The 16,650-nt window shown below is 36.7% G+C and overlaps 1 protein-coding gene across 2 annotated transcripts in view; it reads left to right on the forward strand.

The window, feature by feature from the left end:
• Positions 1-16,650, forward strand: part of PPP2R3A (protein phosphatase 2 regulatory subunit B''alpha) — a 175,183-nt gene that overhangs the window by 126,626 nt on the left and 31,907 nt on the right. For both annotated transcript variants that reach the window (XM_003789411.3, XM_012804929.2), the window contains 2 exons: positions 14,738-14,913; positions 15,955-16,073. In XM_003789411.3, coding sequence (XP_003789459.1) covers positions 14,738-14,913; positions 15,955-16,073 — 295 coding nt within the window. The remainder of the gene's footprint in view (positions 1-14,737; positions 14,914-15,954; positions 16,074-16,650) is intronic.

Below are 16,650 nucleotides of genomic sequence, written 5' to 3' on the forward strand. Positions count from 1 at the left end.
ATCCCTTGAGGAATTTGAGGTTGCAGTGAGCTATGATGACATCACTGCACTCTAGCCCAGGCAACAGAGCAAGACCCTCTTTGAAAAAAAAAAAAAAAAAGATTGATAGATAAATAGAGAGTAAAGGAAGAAAAAAGGAAATGTGTTAAAATGTATACAAGAAGTAAAATGACAGATGTAAATCCAGCTATAGCAAAAATAACATTAAGGTAAGTGAATTAAGTCATCCACCAAAAGGCAGATATTACTAGACTAGATACAATTAAAAAAATTCAATTATATTCCTATATTGCATATCCCTAATTCAAAAATCCAAAATCCTAAGTGTTCCAAAATGCAAAATTTTGAGCAACAACACAATACCACAAGTGGAAAATTCCACTTGCAGCCAAAACACGGATGTGTAACACACAGCTTATTCAGTCTACCCAAGGGAAAAAAGACTCTTCCCATTACCTTAAACTGCAGTATATCTTTTCTGTGCACTCCTAGATTTCTCCAGTGGAAGCATGCCCACAAAGGGTAGGTAATAAAATGGCATGTGTGCAAGTCAGATGCCCCATTGGCAGGTTTCCCACAGTTCCTCAAATGAAGCCAGGACCTGCATGCATCACTCATTGTATTTTTTGCTTATTCTCTGCTCTGTGGTAGAAACATATTGTTGAAAATGTTAAAAAGGCCAACAGATATCCAGTGGTGACAATGGTAAGAAAAAGAGGAACTATTTGTGTTTATAGCACAAAAAGTAAAGCTATTGGAGAAACTGAACAGCGGTGCAGTGTAAAACATCTTACAGAAGAGGATGGTATTGAAATGACTACCATCTATAACTTGTAGAAAGCAAAGAATAAATTATTGAAGTTCTATGCTAAAAGTGATGATCAAAAAGAAATTAATGAGAAATAGAAAAATATTTCATAAAGCTGAAAGTGAAGGTCTCAATTGTCTATTTAAAAGTAGATTTGTCAGCATTGCAGCAAACACATGCCATTTATTCATATATTGCTTATGAAACATGCAAAGATCTATCATAATAAACTGAAAATTGAATGTAACTGAAAATATTCAACAGGGTGCTTGCAAAAATTTTAAAAAACACATGTTGTTAAATTTTTAAAGATAAGCAGTGAAAACTCCCCTGCTAATCACAAAGCAGTGGAGAAATTCATTGATGAGTTTGCCAGGGTCACTGCTAACAAAAATCTGAGGTCAGAACAACTTCTGTAATGCCAGTGAAACATAACTAGCTTGGCATTATTGCCCAGAAAGACTGACTACAGCTGATGAAATAGCACCTACAGGAATTAAGGAAACTAATAATAGAATAACTGTTCTGGGATGTGCTAAAGTAGCGTAAGTGTAAATGTACTATCCTAGGTAAAACTGCATTCTCTTCCAGGCATGCCTGTAATCCTAGCCTCTGGGAGGCTGAGGCAATTGGATTGCTTGAGCTCAGGAATTTGAGACCACACTGAGCAAGAGTAAGACCCCCATCCCTACTAAAAATAGAAAAAATAGCCAGGCATTGTGGCAAGTGCCATATAGTTCCAGCTACTTGAGAGCCTGAGGCAAGAGGTTCTCTTGAGTCCAAGAGTTTGAGGTTGACATCATACCACTCTACCCAGGGTGACAGAGTAAGACTCTGTCTCATAAAGTAAAAATTAAAACCAAAACTGCATTCTCACTGTTTTCAAGGAGTGAATTCTTATTAGTTCATTATTATGCTAACAAAAAAGGATGGATCACCAGGGACACCTTTTCTGATTGGTTTCACAAATATTGTATACTAGTATCTTGTGCCAGGAAACTTGCCTAGATGATGACTCTTTGTTATTCCCTAAGAACTGTTCTGCTCATCCTCCAGCTGAAACTTTCACCAAAAGTAACTTTATGAGATAGACACAGTGGTGTACATCCTATAGTCCCAGATACTTAAGAGGCTGAGACAGGAGGATCACTTGAGCCCAGGAATTCAAGACTAAGAACCTGTCTCAAAAAATAACAACAGTAATGTTTATGGCATGGACTTTTGCCCATATGTGACTTCGTATACTCAGCTATGTGGCCAGGATATCCTTAAATCAATGAATAATAAATAGTGAAATATTTTATTTAACATCATGCTAGTAGCAGTGAACAGATATGTAACTGTGGAAGGTTTTCAAAAAGACTTTAACATGAAGGACTCCATATATGCTGTTGCTGATGCTTGGAACACAGTGAATAAAGACATAGTTGTACATACCTAACACAACTTCTGGCCTGCTACTATGTGATGCTGACTTTGAAGGATTCCATATATCAAGTGAGAAAAAAAAAAGATAGCTTACCTTACATATGCAAGAAAAATACACCTTCGGAGTTCATAAGTAAGTTGGAAGGAGTGGTTACTGAAGAAAATTTCTTAATATTGATAATGAGACTCTAGTTCATTCACTGACCAGTGGTTAAATAGCCAAAACAGTTCTGAATCAAGGTTATTTTGGTAATAGTGAAAATAAGGATAGCACTGTTCACATTACAGAAAAGTGCCAAAAGATGACATGGTGAAAATATTTGGTGAGCTAATTGAAAGACCAGAGCATCATACATTCATAAGAGAATAAGAAATTATGTCAATTTATAATCACAAAGAGACTTCTGAGACAAAAACCATTGTTAATAAGGTAATGATTCTGGAGGAAACATTTTAAAAAGCCATCTAGCAGGATGCTTTCTCATCCCTAAAGGACCCACTTTCCGGTCCCTCACTTGCTCCTCAAGTAGGTTTATTTACACCTAAAAAAGTAAATTGCAGTGTACAATAACCTTTTAATCAAAACACAGCATCATAGTTACAGGTCTAAATCTGCCTTTGTTTGTTGTTGCCATTGGCAAACAGCTGATACATGTATTCCAGCAATGCTACTGTGCTGCATAGTTACCCAGAACATGTTACTTCACTGTATTAATGGCATGTGACATTTTTTACTATTAAGTACTTACATGTGAATAAGTGTAAGAAAATGATTACTTACCAGTAGCCTATAAATTCTGAGTTGAAAATGATGGTGATGCCAGATCACCACATATTGTCCACATAGTTGGCTGAAATAGTGGCACCCTTGCTTTCTGATGGTTTAGTGTTCACAAACTTTGTTTCATGTACAAAATTATTTGAACTATTATATAAAATTAACTTCAGGTTTTCTGTATAAGGTATGTCTGAAACATAAGTGATGTTTATGTTTAAATTTGAACCCCATCCCCAAGATATCTCATTATGTATATATAGGGTTTCAAGACTTTTTTAAAGTCAAAAAACAAAAGAAAAAAGTAAAAGGATGGGAAAAGGTAGATCATGTAAACAACTGCCACAAAAAAAACTGAATGGCTATATAGATATCAAAGAAAATAAACGTTATAATACAAAAATTATAACTAGAGACAAAGGATATTTTTATATGACAGAAATAGAAGGACATTATAATTGTAAGTACACATGCACCTATCAATAAAACCCTGAAATACAAGAAGCAAAAACTGAAAGAATTGCAGAGAGAAGGAAATAATTCAACAATAATCGTTGGAGACTTTATTACCTGCTTTCTTTTTTCTCTTGAGTCAGAGTCTTACACTATAACCCAGACTAGAGTGCAGTGGCATGGTCATAGCTCACAGAAGCCTCAGACTCCTAGACCAGGCAATCTGCTTAGCTTAACCTCCCAAAGAGCTGAGACTACAGGCACACTCCACCTACCCTAACATGTTTTTAAATTTTTGTAGAGACAGACCTCGCTGTTGCCCAATCTGACCTCAAACTCCTGGCCTCAAACAATGTTCTTGCCTCAGCCTCCCAAAATGTTAGGATTACAGACATGAGCCACTGCATCTCAAATTACCCCATTTTCAATGATGGATCAAATAGCCATAGAACAACAAGGAAATAGAAGCTTGAACAACACTATCAATGCTATAACTAAAACTGTAAAGCCACATAGACCTAACAGACATCTATAGGACACTCCACCCAAGAATGGCAGAATACATATTCTTTTGAAGAGTACATGGAACATATGGTAGGCTTTAAAACATTTTAAATAAATAAAATGAAATCATACAAATTATTTTCTGTGATCACAGTATATTAAAATTTAAACTTAATAATAGAAGTTTGGGAATTCATAAATATATGGAAACACACTGTTTAAATGAGTGAAAGAAGCCACAGAAGAAATTGGAAAATACTTCGAAATAGATGAAAATGAGGACACAATATACCAAAAATTGAGGTGAATGAAAAAACACAATATACCAAAACTTACAGGATATACTGAAAGCAGTGCTAGGGGAAATTTATAGCTATCAGTAAGCTGACCTTCCACCGTAAGATACTAGGAGGGGAAAAAAAAGCAAATTAAGCATAGCAAACAGAAAGAAGAAAAGAATAAAAATTATAATGGATAAATGAAATAGAAAAACTTTCTTTTTTCTTTTTTAACAAAAATGTCTCACTACGTGGCTCAGGCTGAGCTCAAACTCCTGGCCTAAAATGATATTCCTGCTTTGACCTCCCAAATTGCTAGATTATAGGTCTGAGCCATCACACCTGCCCAAAAGGCAATAGAAAAAAATCAACAAAACTAAAAGTTGGTCTCTTTGAAAAGATCAACAATACTGATAATCCTCTAGCTAGACTGATCAAGGAAAATAAATAATTAATAAAATTATTAATATCAGGAATGAAAAAGAACATCACTGCAAATATTATAGAAGCCTGTGAACAACTTTATACCAACAAATTAGATAACTTACACAACATAAATCCTTAGAGAGACACAAACTACAGAACTGGCTCAAAAAGAAATAAAAAATCCAAGTAGGAAAGACAATCCCAAACTGAAATGGCTTCACTGAAGAATGCTACTAAACATTTAAAGAAGAATTAGTAACGGGGCAGCACCTGTGGCTCAAAGGAGTAGGGCGCCGGCCCCATATGCCAGAAGTGGTGGGTTCAAACCCAGCCCCAGCCAAAAACTGCAAAAAAAAAAAGAAAGAAGAAGAAGAATTAGTAACTTTTCTTTACAACTCTTCTATGAAATAGAAGAGGAGGGAATACTTTTGAAATCATTCTATGAGGTCAGTATCATCCAGACACAAATACCAGATAAAACATTAGAAGAAAACTACAAACATAGGCACAAAATGTCTTGTAAATGCAAAATACAAGGAAGCTGAATCCAACAACAAATGAAAAAGATTACATACCATGACAAAATGACACTTATCCCAGAAATGCCAGGTTGGTTTAACATCTAAAAATCAATGTAATACATCATATTAATAAAACAAAGGATAAAAACCACCTAATCATCCCAATAGTCTCAGAAAAGGCAATAACAGTCAAACTGAGACTGTTTGACTACTAACATTTACAATAGCTACAAAGAAAATAAAATACCTGGGAATATACTTAACCAAGGAGGTGAAAGATCACTAAAATGCAAATTAAAACTATAATGAGATATCACCTTACCCCAATTAGAATGTCATTTATTAAAAAGTCTAAGAACAGAAGATGCTGATACGGATGAAGAAAGAAAAGAATGCTTATACACTTTTGGTGGGACCACAAGTTAGTACAACCTCTGTGGTAAACAGTGGGAGATTCCTCAAACAGCTAAAAGTAGGCCTACCATTTGGCTCAGCAATCCCCCTAGTATTTGAATATCTCCCCAAAGGAAAAGAAGTCTTTTTTTTTTTTTTTTTTTTTTGAGACAGAGTCTCACTGTGTCACCCTGGGTAGAGTGCCATGGCGTCACGGCTCACAGCAACCTCCAGCTCTTGGGCTTAAGCGATTCTCTTGCCTTAGCCTCCCACGTAGCTGGGACTACAGGTCCCTGCCATAACGGCTGGCTGTTTTTTTGTTGCAGTTGTTTAGCTGGCCTGGGCTGGGTTCGAACCCACCACCCTCAGTGTATGTGGCTGGCACCATAACCACTGTGCTACAGGCACCAAGTCTTTATCAAAAAAAAAAACCCTGCACCCAAAGTTTTTTGCAGCATAGTTCATAATTACAAAGACATGGAATCAACTCACGTGTACATCAGTTCATGACTGGATTGATAAAATGTGATATTTGTATACCATGGAATACTACTCAGCCATAAAAAGGATGAATTAATGCCTTTTGCAACAATTTGGATGGAACTGGAGATCATTCTCCTATGTGAAGTATCTAAAGAATGGAAAAACAAATACCACATGTACACACTATTAAATTGGAACTAAACCAATGAGCACATATGTGTGCAAAGGAAAGTAAAACTCAGTGGAAATCAAGCAGAGGGCTGGAGGTGACAGCCTACTTAATGGGTAGAATAAACATTATTTGGGTGACGAGCACACTTACAACCATGACTAAAGCATTACAAAAGCAATCCATGTAACCAAAACATTTGTACCCCCTTAATATTTTGAAATTTTTTAAAAAGAACATTATCACAGCCTGTACAATATAGTAAGACCCCATCTCTATATAAAAAAGGAAAGAAAGGGGGGGAAAGGAAAGAAAATATTTAAATACAGTTTTTTAAAAGATTACCCAAGGGGAATTAGATATTCAAAAGATAATAAATAAAGGAATTATCAACTCACAACATTGAGCTAAGTAAGCTATTTGCAGATAATATATCTGATAAGGGACTTATCTAGAATATGTAAACAACATTTACAACTCAAAAAAAAACCCCAATTTAAAAAATGGACAAAGGATTTGAATAGACCTTTCTCCAAAGATGATCTGTACAGGCCAATAAACACCTGAAAATATGCTTGACATCATTAATCATCAGAGAAACGCAAATCAAAACCACAATGAGATACCATTTCATTCCCACTAGGATAGCTGTCATCAAAAAGTCTGATGATAACAGATATTGGCAAGGATATGGAGAAATTGGAACCCTCATATATTACAGACAGGAATGTAAAATGGTGCAGGCACTATGGAAAATGGTCTGATAGGCTCGGCACCTGTGGCTCAGGCAGCTAAGGCGTCAGCCACATACACCTAAGGTGGCAGGTTCGAATCCCCAGCCCGGGCCCGCCAAACAACAATGATGGCTGCAACCAAAAAAATAGCCAGGCATTGTGGTGGGTGCCTGTAGTCCCAGCTACTTGGGAGGCTGAGGCAGGAGACTCGCTTGAGCCCAGGAGTTGGAGGTTGCTGTGAGCTGTGATGCCATGGCACTCTACTCAGGGGGATAGCTTGAGGCTCCGTCTCAAAAAAAAAAAGAAAATGGTCTGATAGTTCCTCAAACATGAGGTTACCATGTGACCCAGTGATTCCATTCCTATGTGTATATCCAAGAGAAATGAAAACATAATCACACAAAAACTTAGAAACCTACATTCACAGAAGCTTTATTCATAATAGCCACAAAATGGGAACAACAAGCATGACCATTAACTGATGAATAAATTAGCAAATGTGGGCAGCGCCTGTGGCTCAGTGGGTAGGGTGCCGGCCCCATATACCAAGGGTACTGGTTTCAAACCCAGCCCTGGCCAAACTGCAACAAAAAAATAGCCAGGCCTAGTGGCAAGCACCTGTAGTCCTAGCTATTCGGGAGGCTGAGGCTAGAGAATCACCTAAGCCCAGGAGTTGGAGGTTGCTGTGAGCTGTGTGATGCCCCAGCACTCTACCAAGGACGATAAAGTGAGACTCTGTCTCAAAAAAATAAATAAAATAAAATAGGGGCGGCACCTGTGGCTCAGTGAGTAGGGCCCACCCCATATATCGAGGGTAGTGGATTCGAACCCGGCCCCAGTCAAACAGCAACAAAAAAATAGCTGGGCATCATGGTGGGCACCTGTAGTCCCAGCTACTCGGGAGGCTGAGGCAAGAGAATCACCTAAACCCAGGAGTTGGAGGTTGCTGTGAGCTGTGACTTCACGGCACTCTACCGAGGGCAATAAAGTGAGACTCTGTCTCTAAAACAAAAAATAAATAAAATAAATTAGCAAAAGTGTTAAGTTTGGACTCTTGTAATAAATCAAATATCATTCAGCAGTAAAAAGAAATGAAGTTCTAAGACATACTACACATGGCTGAATGCTAAATACATTATATGAAGTAAAAGGTGCCAGCCACAAAATACTACATACTGTATGAATTCATTTATATGAGTTGTCCAAAACATGCAAATCTGCAGGTACAAGAAGTAGGATAATGGTTACCTAGTCCATGGAGAGCCTTTTGGGAAATAAGGAATGTATGCTAATGGGTATGGAGCTTCTTTTTGGAGCCGATGGCAAGTACCCTCAAATTAATTGTGGTAATATTTATATAACTTTGAATGCTGAAAACCAGTGAATTTTACACTTGAAATGGAAGAATTGTATGATATGTGAAATATATTTTAGTGAACTTGTTTAAAAAAAGAACTGAAATAATGCAAAGTATATTCTCCCAGGAAAATATAATTTGTGTAGAAATCAGTAAAAGAAAGATGCTTGGAAAATGTTCACACAGTTGGATATTAGCACACTTCTAAATAATCTGTGGATAGAAAAGCTTGACTTAGCCTGAATCCCAGAGGATTGCTTGGATCCAGGAGTTTGAGACAACAGTGCCCCCTGATTGAGTCTATAAATAGTTTCTGCAATATAGCCTATACAATACAGGGAAACCCTATCTCTACATGAAAAAGGAAAGAAAATATTTAATTACAAATTTTTTTAAAGATGGCTCAAGGGGAATTAGATATTCAAAAGTTAATAAAGGAATATTACCAGTAACATACATGCACATAAATAGGATTTAACAAAATGTGATTTAACAAAATTCACCCAAGAAAAAATATATAAACTGAAGTAGTCTGAGACCTATTAAAGAAAATTGAATTCATAGTTTTATACCTTCTGAAAAAAAAACTTTCAACCAAGGTAATTTCAACTGTATTCTTCGAATCATTTGAAGTAGTAACACCAAATTTTTTACTACCTCTCTACAAAACAGAACAGGAGGGAACAATTCCCAGTTCTTTTATAAAGCCAGCATTACCTTGATAACAAAACCAGACAAACACATACAAGAAAATAAAATTACATCCCTCTTGAAAACAGATCCAAAATCCCTGATGAAATGCTAGCTTGGCTTCTCAAGTTTTCAGGGAACTTTTCCAGAAACAGCAGATGCCCCAAGGGAAAGATGGTCCCAATACTAGGTTTCCATGTCTGTGTTTCTTTCTAGAATTAGAGATGCCATAATTCTTCACTACCCTATTAATTCTCCAATAACTTTAAACCAGTTGATTGGGGTTTTTTTTTGGGGGGGGGGGAAGCAGTTTTCTCAGTGGGAGGGTTGATCTAAAACACTTAAGTCATCATTACCAGAAATGGAACACTTTAGATCAGCTTTTCACATCATAAGATCCATAACTGAATTCTTATGAAATATCACCAGAAGTTTTTGGAATCAAAAGCTTTCTTAGACCTCTTTCTCTTGTACTCCTTTTCTCCCTTGCATATTGCCTTTCTTGCAGCTGACAGCTAACATATTATTGAGGTTTTATTCTTTGCCAGTGACAAGTGTTTTATATGCAGTGGCTTATTTAATCCTCATATCATTATGAATTTAGCTATCAGTGGTCTCATTTTTCAATTGAGAGAATAGAAGCTCTGAGAGATTGCACAACTAGTAAGTGCCCTAGCATGGATTCAAACTCAGATTTGTATCACTCTAAAACCTGGACTCTTTGTCACTGTACTATATGGCATATCGTGCCAACAGCATTCATTTGTACATCTGTCTTTCTACCAAGTAGATTGTAGACTTCCTAAAAGAGCTATTTTTATGTCAAGAAATTCCTTGTTGCTTAAAAGAATCAAAATTAGGGCAATCATAGAAGAAAGTACCTCCTGATTTTGCTTTGCTGATATTTGTTTCCTTGGCTTCTACTGGCACTTACTAGGTACCTAGGGTGGTATTCTCAGTGGTTCACTCTGTTGTTCTAAAACAATGTGAGCAGAAGACAGTTAAATCCCACTGTTTTAAAATAATGAAAAGAAAGAAAATATATACAGATGCTTTTCCACTTACATTCTGATAAACCTATGATAAGTTGAAGACATAAGTAAAAAATGCATTTGTATATCTAACTTATCTGAACATCATAGCCTAGCCTTGCCTACCTTAAACATGCTCACAGCACTTAGCTTACAGTTGGGTGAAATCATCTAACACAAAGCCTATTTTATAATAATATATTGAATAGCTCCTCTAATTTATGGAATATTGTACTGAAAGTGAAAAACAAAATGGTTGCATGGGTACTAAAAGTATGTTTTCTGTTGACTTTAATGTCATCATAAGGTCAGAAATCCATACATCAAGGACCAGCTGTATAATCAAAGTGGAACTCTTATTTGCAGAAATCAAGTTTTTGACTTAGACATGGGTGGGGAAAATGAGTTTCATAACAAAAATAATACACTGACTAAAACTTGCTGAATCCTGTGTAAAATACCGCACACCAAATTAGGATTTTTTTTTCAGATACTTAAAGACTGTTATCATGTACCTCTGGCAAATACTCAAGCAGCATATCTCTTTCATTCTAGCTTGCTTTCTTCCATTCTAGGAGACACTACAAAGAACTGAAGTGTATGCTTTAGCTTTACGTGCTATAAAAACTTGTTTATCTTAATTTTCTATTTGTTTGTTGTTTTATTTTGTTTTGAGACAGTCTTACTCTGTTGCCCAGGCTAAAGTGCAGTGGCATCATTTTTGCTCACAGCAACCTCAAACTCCTAGGTTCAAGTGATGCTTCTGCCTTAGCCTCCCATGAAGCTGGGACTATAGCTGCCCATAACAATGCTCAGCCAATTTTTTCTATTTTTTAGAGACAGGGTCTCACTCTTGCTCAGGCTGGTCTTAACCTCCTGAGTTGAAGGGATCTGCCCTGCCTTGGCCTCCCAGAGTGCTAGGATTATAGGCGTAAGCCACTTATCCTGGGCCATATAATTTTTAAAATACTTGTAATAAAAAGACTTTGCAAGTATTGTTTAAACTGTTACAATAGCATAATATTTATCTTTCTTAGAAAAGGCACACACCAATCTTAGTGTAATTTACTTGAAAACAATTAATCACAACTTATTTTCACCTTTCTCTCCCTAAAAGAAACTTTTAAAAGCCATTAAATGTATGGTGGTTCTTAAAATGATTTCAGTCCTACAAATGGGAATTTGAACAGAGTGTCCTAGAACTATCTCTTGAGAAGTTTCACTTTGCCATGAATTCGTGGCTCTTTGGAAAAATATTATTTCTTATTTCTAATTAATGCTGTTGGCTTCATATTCTGTGATTAATTGATGATATAGCTAGATGCTACTCTGACAGTGCTATATGATAAAGTAGCATAGATAATAACGAGTGAATAGGTTTCTGAGCAAAGATAACAATTTCACCACACTTAGTAACTTTCAATCCTCTTTAAACCCCATTAAAATGCCAGTACAGACATTTTTAAAGGAATAAACTTACAATAATAAAGGAAATAGATTTAAAAAAAAAAAAAAGGCTTAGAAACTGGAAAGCAAATAAACTTATCAGACTACCTGAATCTTAAGCCAGCAGAGGAAAAAAACAAGAAGCAACCAGATATACCCAGCAAAACCTTCAAACCTTCAGGGCTCAGCAGTACTTGGAACCGTGGAAATGGAGGTAGTATAATGGTAAAGCCAAAAACACAGGACAGTTCATAGAAAAATATTTTAAAGGAACACTCTATAGATGATGTTCTCTACCCTGGCATAAAACTCTGGTGCTTTATTCCCTGTAAAGTATAAAATAGAGGACCTGTCAACTGGGGAAAACTGGACATTGTTGAAAGTGTGGGTGCCATACTGAAAACAGATTAAATGAGTGTATGCATCCTGCATGCTGATATGTCCAGTTTTCTTTCCTTGCTCAACTTACAGAATGCTGTCAGTTTGTCCTGAGCCTCCAACTAAGAGACTGAATTATGCTTTTCCAGAGAATCTAACTAGCACGAGAATTAAGACCTAAAGATTTGACACTGGGTCATCCTGAAGGAAAGAACACAGCCAGATCATTTTACAGTAAAACCCAGAGTCAACTATCTTGTAGATAGAACTTTTTTTTTTTTTTTGTGAGACAGAGTCTCAAGCTGTCACCCTGGGTAGAGTGCTATGGCATCATAGCTCACAGCAACCTCTAAGTCTTGGGCTCAAGCAATCCTCTTGCCTCAGTTTTTCTGTTTTTAGTAGAGGTGGGGTTTTGATTTTTGCTCAGGCTGGTCTCAAACTCAGGAGCTCAAACAATCCACCTGGCCTGTAGTAGATAGAACTTCTAATCAGCTTTTTAACACCTATTCCTTTTTTTTTTTTATTGTTAGGGATTCATTGAGGGTACAAGAAACCAGGTTACACTGACTGCATTTGTTAGGTTCCTCTTTGAACACCTATTCTTATTTGAGCAGAAGACAAAGCATCACTAGATACCTGAGTAAATCCTAACATAAAAGAGACCAGACAAATTGGGGGGAGGAAAGAAAACCTGTATGAAACAGAGACTTTGCAGGGAAAAGAAGCCTTTTAACAACAAAAAAGAAACCGATTAATATCTCAGGGACACAAATAGAAATTACATTTACAGAACATGAATGGAATAATACTTTTTATAAAAGGAACACTTCCTTTATAAAAGGAAGCCAAAAAAAAAAAAAAGGCAAATCAAAACTATCAATATGATAGCAGAAATAAAAATGCAATATTTAGAAGGTAAAACTAACTAAACCCCCCAGAAAGAACAATTTACAAAAAGATGAAGCAATAGAAAATAGAGACAAGACATGAAAATTGGAGAACCAGGCCAAAAGTCCGATATGACTAGAAATTGAAATATGATGCAAGCCACAAGTATAATTTTAAGATTTAGCCATAATAAAAAAAGTAAAAGAAATAGGTTAGCTGGGCATTGTTGCAGGTGCCTGTAGTCCCAGCTACTTGGTTGGCTGAGGCAAGAGAATCACTTCAGCCCAAGAGTTTGAGGTCGCTGTGAGCTATGATGCCACAGCACTCTACTGAGGGCAACAAAGTGAGACTTTGTCTCAAAAAAAAAAAAAAAGAGGTAAAATTAGTTATAGTTACGTACCTTACCCTAACATATCTAGAATGTTGCCATTACAACTTATAATATAACATATTGATAAGCTGTTTTACATTCTTTTTTTCACAGTTAAGTCTTCAAAATCTGTTACTTATTTACACTTAGAAAACATCTCAATTTAGACTAACCATATCTCAAATGCTCAAAAGCTACGTGTGCCTAGTGGCTATCATATTGAACCATACAGATCTGAATAATAGGGGTTCTAAAAAGAGAGAATCAATGAGGAGGAAGAGTGTAGGCAAAAAAATAATTTAAGAAAACGTCTCAGAACTAAAGGTTACTAGTTTCCAGATTGAATAGACTCTAAGAAAAGCACAGCTATATAGATTAGTTGGATCCAGACCAAGGCACTTCATCATGTTATTTCAGACCACCAAGATCTCAGAAAAACCTCTACAATAGGAGTATCCAACCTTTTTTTTTCTCTGCCATAATGGAAGAATAAGAGTTGTCTTGGGCCACATGTTAAATACACAAACACTAATGAAAACTAGCCCAAAAAAAGGCTGTGTATACTTTTCATGACATCCAATACCACAGATAAGCAAAAAAAAAAAAAAAATCCTCACAAAATCAGCATTCAGCATAGGCCTTAGGTTGGACAACCTTGCTCTACAGGATTCAAAGAGAAAAAAAATTGTTTATAGTCAAGGGATTGGATCTCAACATGACTTTAAACTTCTCAGCAGCACTGGGTAGATTAAAGACAATGAGTCAATGCCTTTAAAAATCTTAAGCAAAAGCACCACCAAACTTTAATTCTATAACTAGCGAAAATACCAGTCAAGTTAGAGGGTAGAAAAAAAGGTACTTTCAAAGATCCAAAATCTAAAAAAAAAATTGCCATACTCTCTTTTCAAGAAGATACTAGAGAATGTGCTATACCAAACAAGGAAATAAAGAATGAAGAACATCTGAGCTACAATAAACAGAAGAAAGGTAAAAAGAATCCTTGGATGACACTGTGAACCAAGCCTGGAGAACCAGAGTCCAGATTAGAGTAGGCCAAAGAAACCACAGAACATTTCGTCAAGAACATAAAATTGACAGAATATTTGATAGGATTGAGTATGGATTAGACAACTGGCAGAAATTTGAGAGTTGAATTATTAATAAGTACATGGAAAATTATTAACAAATACATAGAAACTAACAAATAAGAGATAAAAGAAAAATAAAGTTAGCAACTCTTAATGTCAGACAATTTAACTATAGTAAGAATGAGGAAAGAATGGTGGGAAGTGGTAAAGATCTAAAATCTCATCTTTCATAATGTGAAATTAATACATAGTTCTTAAAACAATATGAGAAAGGATCAATATAGACATGTTATCTGAAAGTATGAAGGTGAAAAGCAAAATAATCAGATGTTTAACATGATTCTGGGATGTGAAATAAGTGGAAAGAGTCTGCCATTTTCTCTAACAAACTTTGTAAAACGATGTCAAATTCATATACATATGTGTAACTTTTATTTAAAAAGAAATATGGGCAATGGTGAATTTGGGTAAATAAAAGATCATTAGTAGACCCACGATAAGTGTTCTTACCTCCTAGCATTGAGTACTGGTTCCGCTGCATGGATGTGGATGGAGATGGCGTACTTTCTATGTATGAGCTGGAGTACTTCTATGAGGAGCAGTGTGAACGAATGGAGGCCATGGGCATTGAGCCCTTGCCATTCCATGATTTATTGTGCCAGATGCTTGACCTGGTGAAGCCAGCCAATGACGGTGAGATGGACATTTGTACTCTTCACCTGTGTAACAAAGTGGGGCACATAATTCTAGAGTGCCCTAAATTATCTACTTACCATGCAAGCTTCCTAACTACAGAAGTGTTTAAAGTTTCTCTTCACTATTAAGTGAAGAACTGCCAATTGATGGCAAATCTGCTGTTTAAGAAATAGGGTTTTTCACTGGGCATGGTGGTATGTGCCTGCAGTCCCAGCTACTTGGGAGGCTGACACAGAAGGATTACTTGAGGCCAAGAGAACTATAGCACACTATAATTGCACCATGAGTAAGGTGACCAGATTTTAACATTGGTAAAGCAGGACACCATTGAGGGGGAGGAGGTGGGATGGGGAGGTTGGGGTGGGGGTGGGGCCTGACAACAGTGCAAACTTTGATAAGCAGTTCTCGATAATCACTTCTCAGCAATTATTTGTTATTATAATTTAACATTATAAAATTAACAAAAATAATATAAAATTCATATCCTGGTGAAATAGCCACATGGCAGCCAAAAACCGTATATTCCCTTACTGTTCTCCCACCCATTCATGCATTCTTTCCAAAAATCAGGACTTTTTTAAAACGCCGCAGGGCGCGGGACAAATTGTTAAAAAGTGGGACTGTCCCGCCAAAAGCGGGACATCTGGTCACCCTAACCATGAGTGTACCAGGAAGGGTAGGAAAGAAGGAGAGAAAATTTTTCCATAGAGACAAAAGGCAGATTAGTGGTTACAAGGGATATGGGGGTGAGGGGAGATAAAGAGGAATTGCTTGATGGTACAAAGTTTCCTTTTGGGATGATGATAATGTTATGAAACAAGATAGTGGTAATGCAGGCAAAAAACCACTGAATTGTGCACTTTAAAATGGTTAAAATGGTGGATTTTATGTTATGTAAATTTACCTCAATTTAAAAAATGGGATTTTTACAATAAAATAAATATATATAAAATATATATACTTTTAGATTTTAAAGCTTTTTTTTCTCTCTTTCCAACACAGCTTTTGATGAAATTTACTGGGTTTGTTTTTATGTAGGCAAAATAACTCTAAGAGATCTGAAGAGGTGCAGAATGGCTCACATCTTCTACGACACTTTCTTTAATCTGGAGAAATACTTAGACCATGAACAGAGAGATCCCTTTGCAGTCCAGAAGGTACTAGTATATTTTAACCTATGTTTCAGGGCTACAGTATCAGGGGCTGGGTGCTCCCACAGCGGCTCACACCTATAATTCCAGCACTTTGGGATGCCCAGGCAAGAGAATCACTTGAGGCGAAGAGTTCAAGACCACCTTAGGCAGCATAGCAAGACTCTGTCTCTACAAAAAAAAGAGAAAAATTTGCCAGGCCTGCTGGTGCACACCTACAGTCCCAGCTACTCAAGAGGCTGAGGCAAGAGATCACTTAAGCCCCAGAGTTTGAGGCTGCTGTGAGCTATAATCATGCCATTACACTCCAGCCTGAGCAAGAGTGATACTCTGTTTTTAAATAAATAAATGGTCTTCTCATTTAGGAATCTCAGTACTTAATAAGGTAATATTTTAAACATTTTATCAGGCTGGATGCAATGGCTTACACCTATAATCCTTGCACTCTGGGAGGCTGAGGTGGGTAGATTGCCCCGAGCTCAGGATTTCCAGACCAGCCTGAGCCAGAATGAGACCCTGTCTCTACAAAAAAAAAAAAACAAGGTGTTGTGGTGGGTTCAGTCCCAGCTATTTGGGAGGCTGA

Source organism: Otolemur garnettii, unplaced genomic scaffold, assembly GCF_000181295.1.
Source record: "Otolemur garnettii isolate 467f Iridium unplaced genomic scaffold, OtoGar3 scaffold00032, whole genome shotgun sequence".
In the NCBI taxonomy this organism is placed as follows: Eukaryota; Metazoa; Chordata; class Mammalia; order Primates; family Galagidae; genus Otolemur; species Otolemur garnettii.